Source organism: Oncorhynchus gorbuscha, linkage group LG05, assembly GCF_021184085.1.
Source record: "Oncorhynchus gorbuscha isolate QuinsamMale2020 ecotype Even-year linkage group LG05, OgorEven_v1.0, whole genome shotgun sequence".
NCBI lineage: Eukaryota > Metazoa > Chordata > Actinopteri > Salmoniformes > Salmonidae > Oncorhynchus > Oncorhynchus gorbuscha.
Genome location: NC_060177.1, coordinates 53,080,853 through 53,100,430, shown reverse-complemented (window position 1 = coordinate 53,100,430; position 19,578 = coordinate 53,080,853). Strand labels below are relative to the sequence as shown.

Genomic DNA, 19,578 nt, shown 5'->3' with positions numbered 1-19,578 from the left:
TCACCTGGATTGCTTTTCCAACAGTCTTGAAGGAGTTCCCACATATGCTGAGCACTTGTTGGCGGCTTTTCCTTCACTATGCAGTCCAACTCATCCCAAACCATCTAAATTGGGTTGAGGTTGGGTGATTGTGGAGGCCAGGTCATCTGATGCAGCACTACATCACTCTCTTTCTTGGTCAAATAGCCCTTACACAGCCTGGAGGTGTGTTGGGTCATTGTCCTGTCTAAAAACAAATGATGGTGCCACTAAGCGCAATCCAGATGGGATGGCATATCGCTGCAGAATGCTGTGATAACCATGCTGGTTATGTGTGCCTTGATTTCTAAATATATCACTGTTACCAGCAGAACACCCCACACCATCGCACCTCCTCCTCCATGCTTCACGGTGGGAAACACACATGCAGAGATCATCCATTCACCTACTTTGCATCTCACAAACACGTGGCGGTTGGAACCAAAAATCTAAAATTTGGACTCATCAGACCAAAGGACAAATTTCCACCGGTCTAATGTCCATTGCTTGTGTTTCTTGGCCCAAGCAAGTCTCTTCTTACTATAGGTGTCCTTCATTATTGGTTTCTTTGCAACAATTCGACAATGAAGGCCTGATTCAAGCAGTCTCCTCTGAACAGTTGATGTTGAGATGTGGCTGTTACTTGAACTCTGTTAAGCATTAATTTGGGCTGCAATTTCCGAGGCAGGTAACTATAATGAACTTATCCTCTGCAGTAGAGGTAACTCTTGGTCTTCCTTTCCTGTGGCGGTTTTCATGAGAGCCAGTTTCATCATAGCGCTTGATGGGTTTTACGACTGCACTTGAGGAAAAGTTCTTGAAATGTTCCGTATTGACTGACCTTCATGTCTTAAAATAATAATGGACTGTCATTTCTCATTGCTTATTTGAGCTGTTCTTGCCATAATATGGACTTGGTCTTTTACCAAATAGGGCCACCTTCTGTATACCACCCCTACCTTGTCACAACACAACTGATTGGCTCAAATGCATTAAGGATAGAAATTCTACAAATGAACTTTTAGCAAGGCACACCTGTTAATTGAAATGCATTCACGGTGAATACCTCATGAAGCTGGTTGAGAGATGGTCAAGAGTGTGCAAAGCTGTCATCAAGGCAAAGTGTGGCTACTTTGAAGAATATAAAATATATATTGATTTGTTTAACCCTTTTTTGGGTTATTACATGATTCCATATGCGTTGTTTCATAGTTTTGATGTCTTCACTATTATTCTACAATGTAGAATTGGCGGTGGCCCGTTCCTGTAGGTTCATGCTCTACAACATCCGCAGAGTACGACCCTGCCTCACACAGGAAGCGGCGCAGGTCCTAATCCAGGCACTTATCATCTCCCGCCTGGATTACTGCAACTCGCTGTTGGCTGGGCTCCCTGCCTGTGCCATTAAACCCCTACAACTCATCCAGAACGCCGCAGCCCGTCTAGTGTTCAACCTTCCCAAGTTCTCTCACGTCACCCCGCTCCTCCGCTCTCTCCACTGGCTTCCAGTTGAAGCTCGCATCCACTACAAGACCATGGTGCTTGCCTACGGAGCTGTGAGGGGAACGGCACCTCAGTACCTCCAGGCTCTGATCAGGCCCTACACCCAAATAAGGGCACTGCGTTCATCCACCTCTGGCCTGCTCGCCTCCCTACCACTGAGGAAGTACAGTTCCCGCTCAGCCCAGTCAAAACTGTTCGCTGCTCTGGCTCCCCAATGGTGGAACAAACTCCCTCACGACGCCAGGACAGCGGAGTCAATCACCACCTTCCGGAGACACCTGAAACCCCACCTCTTTAAGGAATACTTAGGATAGGATAAAGTAATCCTTCTCACCCCCCCCTTATAATATTTAGATGCACTATTGTAAAGTGGCTGTTCCACTGGATGTCATAAGGTGAATGCACCAATTTGTAAGTCGCTCTGGATAAGAGCGTCTGCTAAATGACTTAAATGTTAAATGTTAAAATGTTAGAATATAGTAAAAAATAAAGAAAAACACTTTTGACTGGTTGTGTGTATTTGAATGATTATTAATGAATTCTTCAAAATCCAATTTACTTCCAATGAATAGATAGACACACATGGGTCATCTAAATTTGACTGATTTACTTTTATGTTTTGGGGTCTTTTATATTCAGGCCTTAAAATGGACAGCTTGAGGTGTCGGGGTCCTGCGAGTTTATTCCGCGCATGTCACACAACACGTGCATCAGCCACGGTATTTTTTCGTGGTGGTTGTGTTTACATGATTGTCGAGAGAAGTAAAGCCAAAAAAAAGTATTTTATTAGAATAACACGAAAATATCTATTGTAAATGGGGGGTCTACAGAAAAAGAAGGTAAGGTTGTCACTGTCTGTCAAATTAATTGTCCAACGATTTTGCTAGCTACGTAAAGCTAAAGTTGGCTACAGTAGTTTCTGAGCACAGTATTAAATAGCTATGATTTTACTTTAGGCCTAACATGTTTAGGTAGCTGTTACTAGTTAGCTGTAAAACTATAATCTTGCTAATAATAACATTTTTGTAATAGATTGCTTGCATGAAACACGTCTTTTGTACTCAACTATTGTAGTTTACGTCGGTCTAGTCTTGTTATATGCCGTTGATGCCGATTGTTTTCAACACTTCTATACTAGCTAGTTAACGTTGGCCTAGCTGCTAACATTAACGTTAGTACGGTACATCTTCACCTGGTGAATTAAAAAAGACAATAGTACTAAATAGTGATAAAAGATGCGCAGAACATTGTCAGCTTCATGCTTTTTGCGAATTAGTGTGGTTACACGTGTTGTAGTAACCATCTAAGAATGACGTCCTCCCTAAAAATCCAGGTTTCTCCAATACCCCACATCTTTTACTGTCTTCATGTCTTGTGAGTAACTGTAAACCCATTTGTATTCAGTATGAGAGGGGCTCTGCCACCAACTACATCACACGGAACAAAGCCCGCAAGAAGCTGCAGCTAAGCCTGGCAGATTTCAGGTACTGGGTAACGTTACTACTGACCCACCACAACTTGGGTGGTATTCATTAGTACACACTGTCGCAAAAGTTTTACAATGGATAATACGTGTTTTGTGAGTTGTAGGCCCTCCTTATTCCAGTTTGTTTTCTTCCCTATAGTGTCTAGTGTAAATAGCCTTGTACTCTGGTTGTGAATGTAATTCCATGGTTGCCTCTGGTATTAGTTTCTGCTATGCCAAATTGAGTCTGCATCTTTGTCCTGTGTTCCACAGACGCCTGTGTATTCTGAAAGGCATCTACCCTCATGAGCCTAAGCACAAGAAGAAGGTGAACAAGGGTTCCACGGCCCCCCGCACATTCTACCTGTTTAAAGACATCCGGTTCCTCCTGCACGAGCCCATCGTTCGAAAGTTCAGAGAGTACAAGGTATTGTTTTATACAAGTGTTTTGGCTACTACACAGACATCTTTGTTTATTGACATTTTTGTACCAGACTGAATTCAGTCCACTATTTTCAAATCAAGGGGCAAATCTAGTAAGGCTGCCTTGTCCTGTTCTATCTCTGGTAGGTGTTTGTGCGTAAACTGAGGAAGGCATATGGAAAGGCGGAATGGACAGGGGTGGAGAGACTGAGAGAAAACAAGCCTGGCTACAAACTGGACCACATCATCAAGGAGAGGTGACGTTTCAATCCACTGCAGTACCAACTGCAAACAGGAGATGGCAATGTTGAGCATACAATTACACACACTGAATGTTAAAAATATTAGGAACATTTGGCTCTTTCCATGAATCCAGGTATAAGCTCTGATCCCATATTGATGTCACCTGTAAAATCCACTTCAATCGATGTAGATGAAGAGACCGGTTAAAACTGCCATTCAGAGGGTGATTTTTTAAAATTGTATTTTACCTTTATTTAACTAGGCAAGTCAGTTAAGAATAAATTCTTATTTTCAATGATGGCCTAGGAACAGTGGGTTAACTGCCTGTTCAGGGGCAGAACGACAGATTTTGTACCTTGTCAGTTCGGGGGTTTGAACTTGCAACCTTCCGGTTACTAGTCCAACGCTCTAAAGACTAGGCTACCCTGCCGCCCCAATGGGCAATACAAAATATTTAAGTGCCTTTTGAACGGGGCATGGTAAAAGGTGCCAGGTGCACCGGTTTGTGTCAATAACTGACACTTCTGGATTTTTCACGCTCAACAGTTTCCCATGTATATCAAGAATGGTCCACCACCCAAAGGACATCCAGTCAACTTGACACAACTGTTAGAAGCATTGTAATCAATCTGGGCCATTATCCCAGTGGAATGCTTCTGACATCTTGTAGAGTTTGTGTCCCGATGAATCGAGGCTGTTCTGAGGGAAAATGGGGGAGCAACTCAATATTAGGAAGGTGCTCAGGGAATAGAAAATAGGCAGTGACTGCCAATACTCACTTTTTGCTCCCGCCTATCTGGAAGCCTTTTCCTCATAGCTAAGGATCTGGATCATGTTCTGTGCATGTTATTTTACGCACACTATGTAGGGCTGGGCGGTATACCATATTTTACGATATACCGGTATTGATGCATGGACCGTTTTGGGTTTTTACATTACCATCTACATCTCTAGTTGCATGTTATATTTTACTCCGCTACTTGAGTTCTCTCTTCGCTCTCTCTCTCCATGCTACTTACCACACAGAACTTGCCTTGCCCATTGTCACTCAAGGAGTGCCCTTTTTGTTGGTCGAGTACAAGGCACTTGCGTTCAGTTTGCCTGGCCAATGCAGCGATGTTGATGACTACAATGCTTTTTAATACAAATCCATAAGCATCCTATAATTGCACGATTTAAATTATTTATCTGCAAAAAAACGCTAGTTTGTTATTTCTTAGCACATTTTGTCTAAGTCGTGTTAGCTGCTAATCGTTAGTAAGCTGGCTAAATGTACTGAGTCAGACTAAACAGAGCTAGCTATAGAGCCTGATAATACCAGTGACGGTGTAGGCCTAAATCAGCATGTTGATTGTGCAACAGTATCTTCTAAATGAAAAGAGGAGTACGCACAGCATAAACATGTTAGCTACATGAAGTAGTGAAGATACCGTTTTAAGATTATAGGGTCCCCTTGGAAGCACTAACCAACACTTTGGTTCCTACCCTGTCACAATAACTCCGGCATTTTCATTTGTCTTGTCAATTAACACTGTATTCAAAGTGCCCACTTATCTTCTAACTGTATAATTATAATAATCATATTTTTTCCCCATGCTTCCAACAGTTCACCCAAGTGTTTTGATCTAAATCGCAATTGAAACATTTTTTTTGCCCCATATCTTTGCAGCCCTACATGGCATTGTGGAAATGATCTTAAATGAGTGCAGAAATGTATGAAAATGCAGGGAATTATTTTTGGTTGAATTGAACAGTATAAAACGATCAGAATGTAGAAAGACCCATTGAAATCACATAGAATGTATGTGTTGCCACCCTAGGGTCACACACTACTCGTAGAAAATGGTTAACTTTTATTATTCAAAATCATAAATACAGTCATACCGTCAATTTCTTTTTAAATACCGTGATAGGATATTTTGGCAATGTCGCCCAGCCCTTACCATATGTAGCTGCTGCTCATGATGAACTGTCGTTTCTCTTTAAGGGCGCTGTACTGCAGCGCCAGCTGTGCCACCAGGCTCTGTCGTAACCAGCCGCGACCGGGAGGTCCATGGGGCGACGCACAATTGGACTAGCGTCGTCCGGGTTAGGGAGGGTTTGGCCCTTAGGAAAATCCTTGTCTCATCACTCACCAGCGACTCCTGTGGCGGGCCGGGTGCAGTGCGCGCTAACCAAGGTTGCCAGGTGCACAGTGTTTCCTCCGACACATTGGTGCGGCTGGCTTCCGGGTTGGATGGCGCTGTGTTAAGAAGCAGTGCGGCTTGGTTGGGTTGTGTATCGGAGGACGCATGACTTTCAACCTTCGTCTCTCCCGAGCCCGTACGGGAGTTGTAGCGATGAGACAAGATAGTAGCTACTAAACAATTGTATACCATGAAATTGGGGAGAAAAAGGGGTAAAATTCAACAACAAAAAAATGATGGGGAAGCAGCACTGGGAGCACTGAGCAGAAGCTATGAATGCAGCAGAGTGGGCAGCAGCTATGTAACAATAAAAATCCTGCACATGCACAGAGATCGCCATATCAATAGCCATGGCAGGTCATAAGATCTCTATGGTGTTGAGCCCTGTTTACGGCTCATGTCAACACATAACATCTGTAAAGGATGTCCTATAATTCTGCTGAGGGTTATGTTCGGGTCTATTTGTGTGCCAGGTACCCCACTTTCATCGATGCCCTCCGTGACATCGACGACGCCCTCTCTATGTGCTTCCTGTTCTCCACATTTGCCCGCACGGGGAAGTGCCACGTCCAGACCATCACGCTGTGCCGACGCCTCACTGTGGAGTGGATGAACTACATAGTCGCATCTCGCTCTCTCAGGAAGGTAGGAAGGACGAGACTGCAGATGTGTCCTCGCAAACATAAATAGTTGGTCCTCAATAAAAATGAGTGTGGGCATGATACTGACTGTTACATGTACAATAGTCTCTGAAATGGATTTAAGTCATGACAATTGTGTATACAGTGCATTCAAAGTTTTCAGACCCCTTGACTTTGGCAAAACATTTCAGTTACAGCCTTATTCTAAAATTGCTTAAATATTTTTTCCCCCTCATCAATCTACACACAGTACCCCATAATGACACAGCAAAAATATTTTTTATCAAAAAATTAAAAACGGAAATATCACATTCAGACCCCTTACTCAGTACTTTGTTGAAAAACCTTTGGCAGCGATTACAGCCTCGAGTCTTCTTGGGTATGAAACTACAAGCTTGGCACACCAGTATTTGGGGAGTTTCTCCCACTCTTCTCTGCAGATCCTCTCAAGCTCTGTCAGGTTGGATAGGACCGCTATTTTCAGTTGTCTCCAGAGATATTCGATTTGGTTCAAGTCCAGGCTTTGGCTAGGCAACTCGAGGACATTCAGAGACTTGTCCCGAAGCCACTCCTGCATTGTTTTGGCTGTGTGCTTAGGGTCGTTGTCTTGTATGAAGGTGAACCTTCGCCCCCAGTCTGAGGTCCTGTGCGCTCTGGAGCAGGTTTTCATCAGGGATCTCACTGTACTTTGCTCCGTTCATCTTTCCCTCAATCATGACTAGTCTCCCAGTCCCTGCCGCTGAAAAACATCCCCATAGCATGATGCTGCCACCACCATGCTTCACCGTAGGGTTGGTGCCAGGTTTCTTCCAGATGTGATGCTTGGCATTCAGACCAGAGAGTTCAATCTTGGTTTCATCAGACCATATAATCTTGTTTCTCATGGTCTGAGAGTCTTTAGGCACCTTTTGGCAAACTCCAAGCAGGCTGTCATGTTCCTTTTACTGGGGAATGGCTTCAGTCTGGCCACTTTACCATAAAGGCGTGATTTGGTGGAGTGCCGCAGAGATGATAGTCCTTCTGGAAGGTTTTCCTATCTACAGAGGATCTCTGGAGCTCTGTCAGAGTGACCATTGGGTTCTTGGTCACCTCCCTGACCAAGGCCCTTCTCCCCCGATTGCTCAGTTTTGCCGGGCGGCCAGCTCTAGGAATAGTCTTGGTGGTTCCAAACTTCTTTTGTTTAAGAATGATGGAGGCCACTGTGTTCTTGGACTTTCAGTGCTGTAGAATTCTTTGGTGTGTCTTTCCCCAGATTGGTGCCATGACACAGTCCTGTCTCAGATCTCTACAGGTAATTCCTTCAACCTCATGGTTTGTTTTTTTCTCTGACATGCACTGTCAACTGTGGGACCTTATATAGACAGACAGGTGTGTGCCTTTCCAAATCATGTCCAATCAATTGAATTTACCACAGGTGGACTCCAATCAAGTTGTAGAAACATCTCAAGGATGATCAGTGGAAAAAGGATGCACCGGAGCTCAATTTCGAGTCTCATAGCAAAGGGTCTGAATACTTGTATAAATTAGGTATTTCTGTTTTTTATTTTTAATACATTTGCCAAAAAAAAATCCAAAACCTGCTTCTGCTTTGTCATTATGGGGTATTGTGTGTAGATTGAGGAAAACCATTTTTGAATGGGGCTGTAATGTAACAAAATGTAGAAAAATTCAAGGGGTCTGAATACTTTCCGTATGTACTGAACATTAATATAAATGCAACATGCAACAATTTCAAAGATTTTACGGAGTTACAGTTCATATAAGGAAATCAGTCAATTTAAAGAAATGTATTAGGCCTAATCTGTGGATTTAACATGACTGGGCAGGGGTACAGTCATGGGTGGGCCCGGGAGGGCTTAGGCCCACCCAATCAGAATTTTTTACACACAAGGGCTTCATTACATACACACACTCCTCGGGACCTCTCCAACGCCTCCTCAACTGATCCTGCAGGTGAGGAAGCCAGATGTGGAGGTCCTGGGCTCGCGTGCTGACACGTGGTCTGCGGTTGTGACGCTGGTTGCCAAATTCTCTAAAATAATAGTGTCAGCTTATGGTAGAGAAATGAACATTAGGTCATTAGCGCTGGTGGACATTCCTGCAGTCAGCATGCCAATTGCACGCTCCCTCAACTTGAGACATCTATGCCATTGGGTTGGTTGACACAACTGCACATTTTAAAGTGGCCTTTTATTGTCCCGGGCACAAGGTGCACCTGTGTAATAATCATGTTTAGTCAGCTTCTTGATATGCCACACCTGTCAGGTGGCTGGATTATCTTGGCAGAGGAGAAATGCCCACTAATGGCGACGTAAACAAATTTGTGCCCAAAATATTATTTTTTTTAGCTCATGACACATGGGACCAACACTTGCCGTTTATGTTTTTGTTCAGTGCACTTAGCAGTGTTAGAAGCCAATTAAGTGTTGTGAAAGCAGTTTTGGAGTGGTTAGTTCACATTGAATTCGTCTGAATGAGATGCATGCTCTATAGCAAAGAGAATAACTAATATTCCGCAGTACACTTGACATGGTTTTGCTCTCCCTGGCAGGTTTTCCTCTCCATCAAGGGGATTTACTATCAGGCAGAGGTCCTTGGACAGCTCATCACCTGGCTCGTGCCCTACCAGTTTGCCCATGATGTAAGTGCTGAGTCACATCACAGCAGTTCAAAGAGACATTTTGTGTGTTTTTATTTTATTTATATACTTTGAATTTTTATAGATTTTGCCACTATGTACAGAAATTCACCATGGTAAAATGTATACAAAAAAATACATGCAAAAGACCGGGGTTCAGGGATACGTTGTGTACAATATTCACATCAACGTACATACAGGTATGTCATAACCCATGCAACAACCCTGTCGTGTGCCCCTTTGAGTTTAATCTTGTTTGTCAAATTCCCATTCACCTTTTATTCCAGCTTTCGGATTCTGATAAATGACTTTGATTCATAGAAATGTCCTATTCCCACAATCAAACGCCTTCTCTGTAACGTTGTTCGTCTGTTGAATGAAGAGAGTCAGACCGAAATGCAGCGTGTAGGTTACTCATGACTTTAATGAAGATAATCGCGGTACATGAAATAACTGAATAAATACAAAAACAACAAACGGAACGTGAAACCTATTACAGCCTATCTGGTGACTACAACACTAAGACAGGAACAAACACCCACAAAATACAACGCGAAAGTCAGGCTGTCTAAATACGGTTCTCAATCAGAGACAACGACAAGCACCTGACTCTGATTGAGAATCGCCCCAGGCAGCCAAGCCTAACTAGACACACCCCTAATCATACACAATCCCAATTACTACAAACCCCAATACGAAACACAACATATAAACCCATGTCACACCCTGGCTTACCCAAACGTATACCAAAAACACAAAATATAATGACCAGGGTGTGACATTCTCTGCATCTAGGCTAACCAACGCTTCACTTTTCTCCAATTTTTGAATAGCATTGATAAAATGTAAAGTCCTTCTAATATTGTCTTGTTTGACAACCCTTAATTAATCCAGTTTGGTCTTAATCAATCATATCTGGCATGAACTTCTCAAATCTCCTGGATATAATTGAGGTATAGAGTTTATAATATACATTTAAAATTGACACGGCAGTAGCTATTACATAATTTCAAATTTTCCGCAAAGGTTTTGTACCACTCTGATAGGAATATGTCGCTCCCAGAATATGTTGTTTTTAACTCTAACTGCACTCACTAGCCCTTCCTCTATAATGGGTGCAGTGAGTGCATCATTCAGTTTTTTTTCCCAATAAATGGCAAATTTAGAGAATTGAGAAACTACTTCATTATATCCTCATCTGCTGTGGGTGTTTGAGTATACATGTTTTTGTAATAGCCCTCAAATATATATGCGCTATCAAATTGTATTTGGCACATGCACCGAATACAACGGGTGTAGACCTTTCCGTGACTTGCTTACTTACAAACCCTTAACCAACAATGCAGTTCAAGAAATGTTTTAGAAAATATATTTTTTCAATCATAATTTAACACGAGAAAATGACATAACAACAATAACGAGTCTATATACCGAGTCAATGTGCGGGGGTACAGGTTAGTCGAGGTTATGTGTTGGTAGGGGTGAAGTGACTATGCATAGATAATAAGCAGCGAGTAGCAGCAGTGTAAAAACAAAATCAAATCAAATTGTCACATGTGCCGAATACAACACCTTGCGGTGAAATGCTTGCTTACATGTATAACAATGATGGAGCAACAATAAAATAACAGTAGCGAGGCTATTTACAGGGGGTTCCGGTACAATGTGCGGGGGCACCGGTTAGTCGAGGTAATTGAGGTATTATGTACGTGTAGGTAGAGGTAAAGTGACTATGCATGGATAATAAACAGTGTCGCAGCAGTGTAAAAATGGGGGGTGGCGTGGGGACAATGCAATTAGTTCTGGGTAGCCATTTGATTAACTGTTCAATGGCTTGGGGGTAGAAGCTGTTAAGAAGCCTTTTGGACCTAGGCTTGTTACTCCGGTACCGCTTGCCGTGCGGTAGCAGAGAGAACGGTGTATGATTTGGGTGACTGGAGTCTATAAACTAATAATAATTGTGACCTTCCTCTGACACTGCCTGGTCTTGACAAAGCAGTATATCCTTTGCGTCGGACTCGTGGTTATGGTCATGGGTCAGTGTTTTAATTTGTCTACTTTGTGGGTCATGGGTCTTATCTTACCAAATACAAAATATATCTGTGTATTCGTCTATCTAGCAGTCTTGTAGCTTTACGGCCTCCCCTCATGAATTCTGTTTAAATTATTGTTACTAAGAATATAATCTATTTATCTCCTTGTTTCTTTAATTTGTTGTGGATCAATGGTGATCTTTTCTTTTTGTTCCATACCTTTCAACTCCTTAATCAAATTCTGATATATAGCCAATCTAGCTTTCTTCTGGAATGTTGTGAGTCTGATTTTAGTTTCGCACAAATGACAACCTTCACTGCATCCCATAGAATATTAGGATTCAACTTATTGTTTTCCTCTATACATCTCCTTGTTTTTATTTGGTTTACCATTTAATGTGAGAATTTTGAACAAGGCCATCTTAGATGTTTAGATGTATGCCCATATAAATTATATTATGGTCTGATACATCAGATATCCCAAACACACATTCCTTCACACTGTGCCTATAGAAAATAATCAATCTGAGAATGGAGTGAGAGACATTGCTTGATGGCAAATTTAAGTTGATGCTGTTAATTGTGGGTAAATTAGAGGAACTTGATAAGCGTACCTGGCTCTCCTCAACATTGACTCTACAATGCAACCTTTCAGGCTTAATTATCTATCCTTTCTCCCCCAGCACCCGACAGATGTGGACTACAGGGTAATGGCCACCTTCACAGAGATGTACACGACCCTCTTTGGCTTCATTAACTTCCGCCTCTACCAGACCCTCAACCTGGTCTACCCGCCCAAGGTAACCCAGTACCTGGACTTAACTTGCATCGTGTTCATTACACAACAAGCGGAAGAAAACGGAAGGAAATGGGGAGGGGCTACCGGAAGTCGAATAAGAAATGCTTGTTTTTGTTTTCCGTTGCAAAACATTTTGCTACAGTGTGCCCTAATGAATACGATCCTGTAGAACCATTTCAGCCATCTCGCGTCACAAGCGGCGCCTTTTTCGTAACCATGTTCTTTTTGTAGATGAACATTATATTGTCTTGTAGTATACATAGGACATTGGCCTGCTATTTGTTGTCTGTCTGCGCTGTGGCTAACTCTACCCGTCTCTCCAGCTGGACAGCAAAGCTGAGTCGGAGTTGAAGGCAGAGCACGAGGAGGACTACGCTATGGACTCAGAGAGCTACTTGGAGGTGGGCCTTTTCATCACTGTTATGGATTGATACAAATCAATGAGTAAACTAAATATTAACTTGAGGATTCCTGTATATGTCGGACAGTACAGCATCTCTTGATCTGGGCTACCAGCCTGTCCTTGATGGTACTCTATCAGTAGAAATGTGTTTTTAAGCTGTGTGTAAACTGAACCTGTGAGTTTCATGCACTCAACAGAAACTGTCAGCCCTGAGTGCCAGCCTGGCACGGGTGGTCGCCACCGCAGAGGAGGAGGAGAACCAGCTGGACCTTTTCCCTACCGAGGGGGTAAGGAGACACTGAGTAAATTAGCTACCAGGTGGTCAGGAGTGTGTTATGACCAATGTCTCCCATGTTCACCTTTCATTCCTTCCATTTAGAAAGCCCTTTCTTTCCCAGGTCTTTGTGGTTGGAGGAACTATTTGTAGTGCACCCTCGTCATAAATTGATATTTCTGATACAAAAGTCTTCCTCGGTATTTGACGTTGATGTTCTTTCTAAATCACTGTTAGGCAATTTGAAGATGGGATAAAAATAACTGATAGAACTAATTGCTCACAGAAAGGCCACACTCTGAAAATCAGTGGGTCTACAGAGAGAGGCTCACGTTATTCCCCGGTGGATTCACCTCATTAGCAGTGTTAGACTGGGCAGCACTCCTCGATGGCTACAAGCTGTTTTATAAACAACATGATGCAACCAAACCACCCCACTAACTGCCTGTGTACCCTTCTAAAAGCTTTTCCTGTCTCCTTTCACCCACCCCTTCTGTCTTTCTTCAGGAGGACCAGGAGAATATGCAGGCCAGAGAGAAGGAGCAGAAAGAGCAGGAGGCCCAGAAAAAGCTTTTTGAAGGGCTCAAGTTCTTCTTGAACAGGGAAGTTCCCAGAGAGTCACTGGCTTTTATCCTGAGGTGAGAACCGCCACAGACATTATGGCACCCTCCCTGGGAAGTGAAATCAAGCCAAAGCTTTTGGGGATGGTTTCCATGCCAAACCGCACCTCAAAGGGGAGCTTTGATCCACCATGAAGTGAACCATTGTTTTTTAAAGTTAAAAAAAATCTCCATCCCTCTCTGTCTGACAGGTGTTTTGGTGCCGAGGTGTCCTGGGACAAGTCCCTCTGCATCGGTGGCACCTATGAAGTGACCGACGAGACAATCACTCATCAGATTGTAGACAGGCCTGACATGGACAAGCAGTACATTAACAGGTGAAGGGAACCCGACGGTTCATATCACTTTATTTGCACTCATTGCAGTCGTTGCCAATGTCTTGCCATTCATTCACAATCTTTGCATGAATGATCTTTGAAAAAAATAATACAACCCCCGCCCCTCGTTCAAATAACAATTTTATTTCAGCCAGGGCTATTTTACAGACCAAGTGTTTTGTTGCCCGGCTGCTAACTGTTGCTCTGGTTGGGGGGTTTCCTTCTCCTTCAGTCCCCCCTCCGAGATGGGCTCAGCTCATCCCCACAATGTCCCCTTTCAAAGGGCCCTTCCTGCTCTGACTGCTCCAAGGCCCCTGTTATCCAGGGCTTCCAGGGGGTGGAGTCTGTGGGCAGAGCCACGTGTGACAGTTCTTGTCCCCTTTATCGCTCTTCGTAGAGCTTAGCTTTAAACAGGGTACATAAATGCTGACACTATGGGCCTACTAACCCTGTCCAGACCTTTATGTCTTCAGCTGTTGCCAATTCAACTTGCCAATGTGTGAATGGTCTCAAATATTTTTGGAATCTTTAAATGTTACATTCACAGGTGGGTTGGGTTGACTGACTGTAGTCCCAAAGGTGCAAACTCCGCCCATCTGGCACTCCAGACCGTCTGGATCAAACACTTAAAGTATTTGAAAGAAGACTGCTATTATTTGAACCCAGTTTGATCCATATCTGTGTAGAAACCTTGGTCGTAAAGGAGGCAGGCAGGTGTGTAACTAACCTTGTGCCTGGTGGTCTTGTCCTGCTCCAGGTACTACATCCAGCCCCAGTGGGTGTTTGACTCCGTCAACGCCCAGATGCGCCTGCCCGTTGAGGACTACTTCCTGGGGACGACGCTGCCGCCCCACCTCTCGCCCTTCGTGGAGGAGAAAGACGGCGACTACGTGCCCCCGGAGAAGTTAAAGCTCATGGCCCTGCAGCGGGGGGAGAAGCCCGGTAAGAAGCGGGGGGAGAAGCCTAGACTCTGGTCAAAAGTAGTGCACTGTAGAAGGGAATAGGGTGCCATTTTCCTATGCAACTTACAGTTAACCGCTAAAATAAAAGACATTTTAACATAGTGTCTTAATAGGGCTTTGGGCTCATTGCTTCAATACATCTTGGCATAGATTCTCAAAGTATCTGGAACTCTATGGGAGGGGTGCGACGCCGTTCTTCCACAAGAGATTACATCATTTGGTGTTTTGAAGTGGAAACCTGTCTCCGGTGCCGCTCTAGAATCTCCCATAGTTGTTCAATTGGGTTGAGATCTGATGACTGAGGCGGCAATAGCATATGGTTTACATCATTTTCATGCTCCTCAAACAATTCAGTGACTACTCGTAGGGGCCAGATCGAACCCAGATTTTAAAACGGAATAAATTGTTTGAACAAAAAAAAAATCATCTAAAATGTTTTGAACTTATTAGAAAATGGATTAATTTGCCCAATATTATTATCATAAGACATTAACAAAATGCATCAGTGATTTGTATTTTCCTTTCTGAACATTCTGCCCATCTCTCTGTGCGCTTTTGTCTGCCACTTTGTAGCCGTTAGCGATGAGTCTTCATGTAATGACAACAGTCTTCTGGTAGATGGAAAAACCTTCTCAATTAAATGTTTACTACAAAGTAGCGTATGCCTACCTGGCAGAATATGATTATTTGCATCAATTCAGTGGCCATTTGTTTAGCAAACTCTGCAATCACATGAGCGCCACAGAAACACCACTAACCAACGGTCTCTGGCTGGTGCGCATTTTAATCCACATTTCTTCTATTTTTACCCTCGGTGTCCTGATGTGGTTTAAGCATTGTTATGGACTTGGAACATCCAATTTTGTGGATGGGGGCGTTGTCATCCTATAGGGGAATAGCCATGGTGGCCAAAATAATGTCCTGCTGAGCATTTTTATACATTACCCTAAGCATGATGGGATTGTAATTCCTTAATTAACTCAGGAACCACACCTGTGTGGAAGCGCATGCTTTCAATATACTTTGTCTGTCTCTGCTCTCTGCTTCACATGATTCTGCACCTGCATGATGTATGTTGCGTTGAACTAAAATGTTCAACCATTTTTTTCTTTAAATATCAGTACAAGAGGATGAAGAGGAGGAGGATGATGATGAGGAGGAGGAGGAGGAGGATGATGAAGAGGAGGAGGATGATGTGGATGATGAAGAGTTGACCGAGGAGAAGAATCTGAAGAAGATGGAGGGTACGCGAGCCCAGGGCAAGGTGAGAGAATCCTAGCAGTCTCTACACCAGGGTTCCACAACTGGTGGCCCACGGGCCAAATTTGGCCTCGGGTGATTTGATCTGCCCCCTCCCAAGTTTTCAACAAAATATATACATTTAAAGTCCGCTACAAGTGGTTTTAATTTTGAAGAAAACAATAATAAATAGTATTATCTCGCATTATACAGGGGGGTATTTGATTGTATAGAAATTTTAAGCGAGGTTTTGAAATTGTTTTAGTCCAATATTATATCAGTTTGGGTTTCTTCCGGTCAATTTGCAGTCTACAAGTTATTTAGAATTATGTTCCTGACCTTCCGCTCAAGAATCTTCCCGTGGCTGAATCTAGATGACCCTTGCTCTCCAGTTTTACCATCTGAATGGCCTGTTTCATCTAACATAAAACATTATCGTAGGGTGTAGTGCACTATAGAATGCCATTTTGGACACACTCTTAGGCGTCTCTTTTCTCTCCTATCCCCGCAGACTTTGGCGGTGAAGGTGACCCCCGGCAAAGTGAAACCCTGGGAAACTGGTTCCGTGGGGAACAAGGTGCGCCTTGAGCAGGAGGAGAAGGCAGAGGAGAAGCGTCTGGCCATCATGATGATGAAGAAGAAGGAGAAGTACCTGTACGACAAGATCATGTTTGGCAAGAAAAGGACGACCCGAGAGGTGAGTTCCCTCCGCTGCGCACCGGCCAAACCGACAAGGCACATCACATGCCATCACTGCGTCCCATTGCCTGTCGATGGAGATAGATATTTACATAAGATACAGGGCTGTGAAAAAGTATTTCCCCTCTTTCTGAATATTCTCTGTTTTAGTGTAATTTTTTTACCTTGAGTTGTCAGATCTTCAACCAAAACCTAATATTAGATAAACCTGAGGGAATAACACAAAAAACTTAAGTGTTTGTTTTGTTTTAAAGTTAAGCATAACACCTAATGCCCCTGTGTGAAAAAGTAATTGCCCCCTTACACTCAATAACTGGTTGTGCCACCTTTAGCTGCAATGACTCCAACCAAACGCTTCCTCTAGTTGTTGATCAGTCTCTCACGTCGCTGTGGAGGAATTTTGTCCCAGTTTTCCACGCAGAGCTTCTTTCACTCAGTGACATTTGGGGGTTTTTCGAGCATAAACTGCACTTTCAGGTCCTGCCACATCTCAATCAAGACAATGATCCAAAACACACAAGCAAGTCTACATCAGAATGGCTGTAAAGCTACACATTTCAAGTTTGAATGGCCAAGTCAAAGTCCAGACCTAAACCTGATTTTGAGATGTTGTGGCAGGACCTGAAATGAGTAGTTTATGCAACAAAAAAAAACAGATTAACTCCGGAACCACATGTGTAAGGGGGCAATTACCTGTTCACATGGGCATTGGTTCCTTTTAAAATTTGTTTACTAAATAAATCAAATATCACAAGTATCACATTTTGTTATTTGTTCATGTTTCCTATCTAATATTAGGTTTTAGTTGAAGGTCTAACAATTGGTGTCAAAAATGGAAAGTCTGAAAGGGGACAAATACTCTTAACGGCACGATAGATCGACGCAGCACATTACTGTGTTAGACCCATCAGTACATTCGCCCCGGGAACAGCTAGTCTCGCAGCCATATTAATATACATGGAGGTAGAGGATCAGGCCTGACATTTTGGGATAACTGGCAGTGTACTTTCCACTAGGCTGCTATCTTTGTACCTAGTACCTACCTATTGAGCTGTAGGGATAATGATTAACAGGGTTTGAATAGCCAGGCCCCGGAAACCTTGCTCGCTAAAACAATAGCCCTGTTAGAGAGCATGTGACCTTGGTTGCACACCCATGAATTCTCGATTTTACTCCACTGTTCATTAACTCATTAACTCTACTTTCCCCTCGCAGGTTAACAAACTGACGGCCAAGAGAAAGGCCCATGAAGACGCCAGCAAGGCTCAGAAGAAGCAGAAAAAAGCCAAGAAGCAGTAGTCGCTTAACTGTGGATATTCACAGTTATACTGTGGATATACTTTTTTTTTCTGTTGTATGGTCGTCAATCATACACGGTTGAAGTCCCATGAAACTCCATAGGTTTATTCAGAATAGGTTGGTCCCATTGAACATGATGAGTGTTAAAACCATGTGGTCACGCATATTGGCAGGTGGAAAAGCTGGAGGAGTCACATTGTGGTTAAATATTATCCACCCTGCCTCAACCATCGCGAGGTGACTGTTTGCTTTGTTCTTATTTGTGTGAACTCAGATATTCTGGTCAGTACTATACCTGAATCCCCCCTCCAATGATTCACCCTATTTTAATCTATGACGTGTAATTAAATGAATACTTTAGTAGAATAACTTGTTGGTGTCATCAGACAAATTTAAATTTGTATGAAACTTCCCTGTGAGAACAATTTGTATGCTTAAAAAAGGTGACTCTTTGCTTGATATGTACTTCAAATAAATTGTTTATGGACTTTTGTTTTTGGTTCAAATTGGCCCACTTCTTTTAACTTGAGGGCGGTGGGTAAGGTGTGGCAGCAATGCACACGGTAGTGCTTAGTTACCCTTGTCAACCTAGCACTGCCTGTCATTTATGTCCAATCTTTCTTTGCTTTACGCGTTAGGGCATGTTAAGACTTTCCTTCATGAAAGTTTCAGTGGTGCGGTTCCTTTGGATTAAGATTCTTGCATCACTGTCCATTGTAATGAATTACTTACCGTTACTTCTAGTCACTGCCACTGACTGCGAGTCATTCTGCTAGGGTTGGCGGGGCTCGAGTAATTTCTTGGTGCCGTGTGACACTGATGGTTTGTCTAGAATTATGGTTTGTTGACAACCGTAGCATGTTAGCTAAGCCTCACCCAGCTATGGACAGAAGTGACTACATAGCAGCTTAGGGCCTAACCCTTTTCCATTCTATCTAAAGATGTCAGCGTTATTTCCGACGCGACAACTAGATGGCGCTGTACTGGTAGCCACAACCATACAAAGCATCAGTCTCGACAATGACTGTCTATGAATTGGACAAACCCATCGATCACGTGGCCCCATTCATTGCTATGTGAAGATAGTGCCTTTTGAAGGCAAGGATGTCAGTTTTAGCAGCTAAGATGGTGTTTCATGGGATAGATTTTCAAGACAACATGTACCGTCCAGGAAGTGACGTTGCAGGCTAGTTTGGTGCTGGCCTCTCTGAGTATCTCCAGTTGAAGGCTGACCGTGGTGCCGCCAGTAGCAACTGAATAATCCTTAACTTCTGTGTGTTATTTTGAAAGAACTGGTTCAAGGACATCCATCTGGTGTAATAGAAGCAATTATTGGTACCCTGATTTTCTTTTTACATGAAGATATTGACACCCAAAGATTTTTCCCCGTTCACTAGAATGGGGATGCTGTTTTTTTTAAACAATGCCAGCAGTACCGCGGTCCGCCTTGACCTTCATGGCTTCAGTGAGAGCGGAGAGTCGTTCTCCCCTGATCTCGAAAAGTCATCAGTGACATAACACTGTCTGTCTGTAAATAGCAGATGGTAGCCTTCTTGGTTTCAGATGTGCCGTTGGGCCAACTCTGATACCAGAGATGTGGAATCTGATGCCGCCTCATGAGGATCGTGGCGTGGAGGTTGCCATGGTTTCACTGTTCGCTTTTCCACACGCGTGAACCGAGCTACCCATCCACCTTTGCTGCTGGAACTGTGATGTGAAAGCACAGAACACTTTGCCCCCCCCCCCCCCTCCTATTTACCAGCATGCCATATCTGCATTCCACACATGCCCGCCTAGTCCGAGTCTCAGCCTGGCA

The 19,578-nt window shown here is 43.3% G+C and overlaps 1 protein-coding gene across 1 annotated transcript; it reads left to right on the top strand.

The window, feature by feature from the left end:
• The first annotated feature begins 2,201 nt into the window (after positions 1-2,201).
• pes (pescadillo) lies at positions 2,202-18,254 on the top strand. The gene is made up of 15 exons (XM_046350116.1): positions 2,202-2,360; positions 2,926-3,005; positions 3,260-3,413; positions 3,557-3,666; positions 6,312-6,483; positions 9,031-9,120; positions 11,834-11,950; positions 12,273-12,350; positions 12,550-12,639; positions 13,134-13,264; positions 13,438-13,563; positions 14,321-14,505; positions 15,647-15,789; positions 16,276-16,461; positions 17,679-18,254. The coding sequence occupies exons 1-15, from the start codon at positions 2,337-2,339 to the stop codon at positions 17,760-17,762; spliced, it is 1,770 nt and encodes a 589-aa protein (XP_046206072.1). The 5' UTR covers positions 2,202-2,336; the 3' UTR covers positions 17,763-18,254.
• The last annotated feature ends 1,324 nt before the right edge of the window (positions 18,255-19,578 follow it).

Coding starts and splice junctions, on each gene's coding strand:
- pes (XM_046350116.1), top strand. CDS start 2,337: ATGGGGGGTCTACAGAAAAAGAAG. Junction 6,484..9,030: donor CATCTCGCTCTCTCAGGAAG/GTAGGAAGGACG, acceptor TCTCCCTGGCAG/GTTTTCCTCTCCATCAAGGG. Junction 11,951..12,272: donor ACCTGGTCTACCCGCCCAAG/GTAACCCAGTAC, acceptor CCGTCTCTCCAG/CTGGACAGCAAAGCTGAGTC.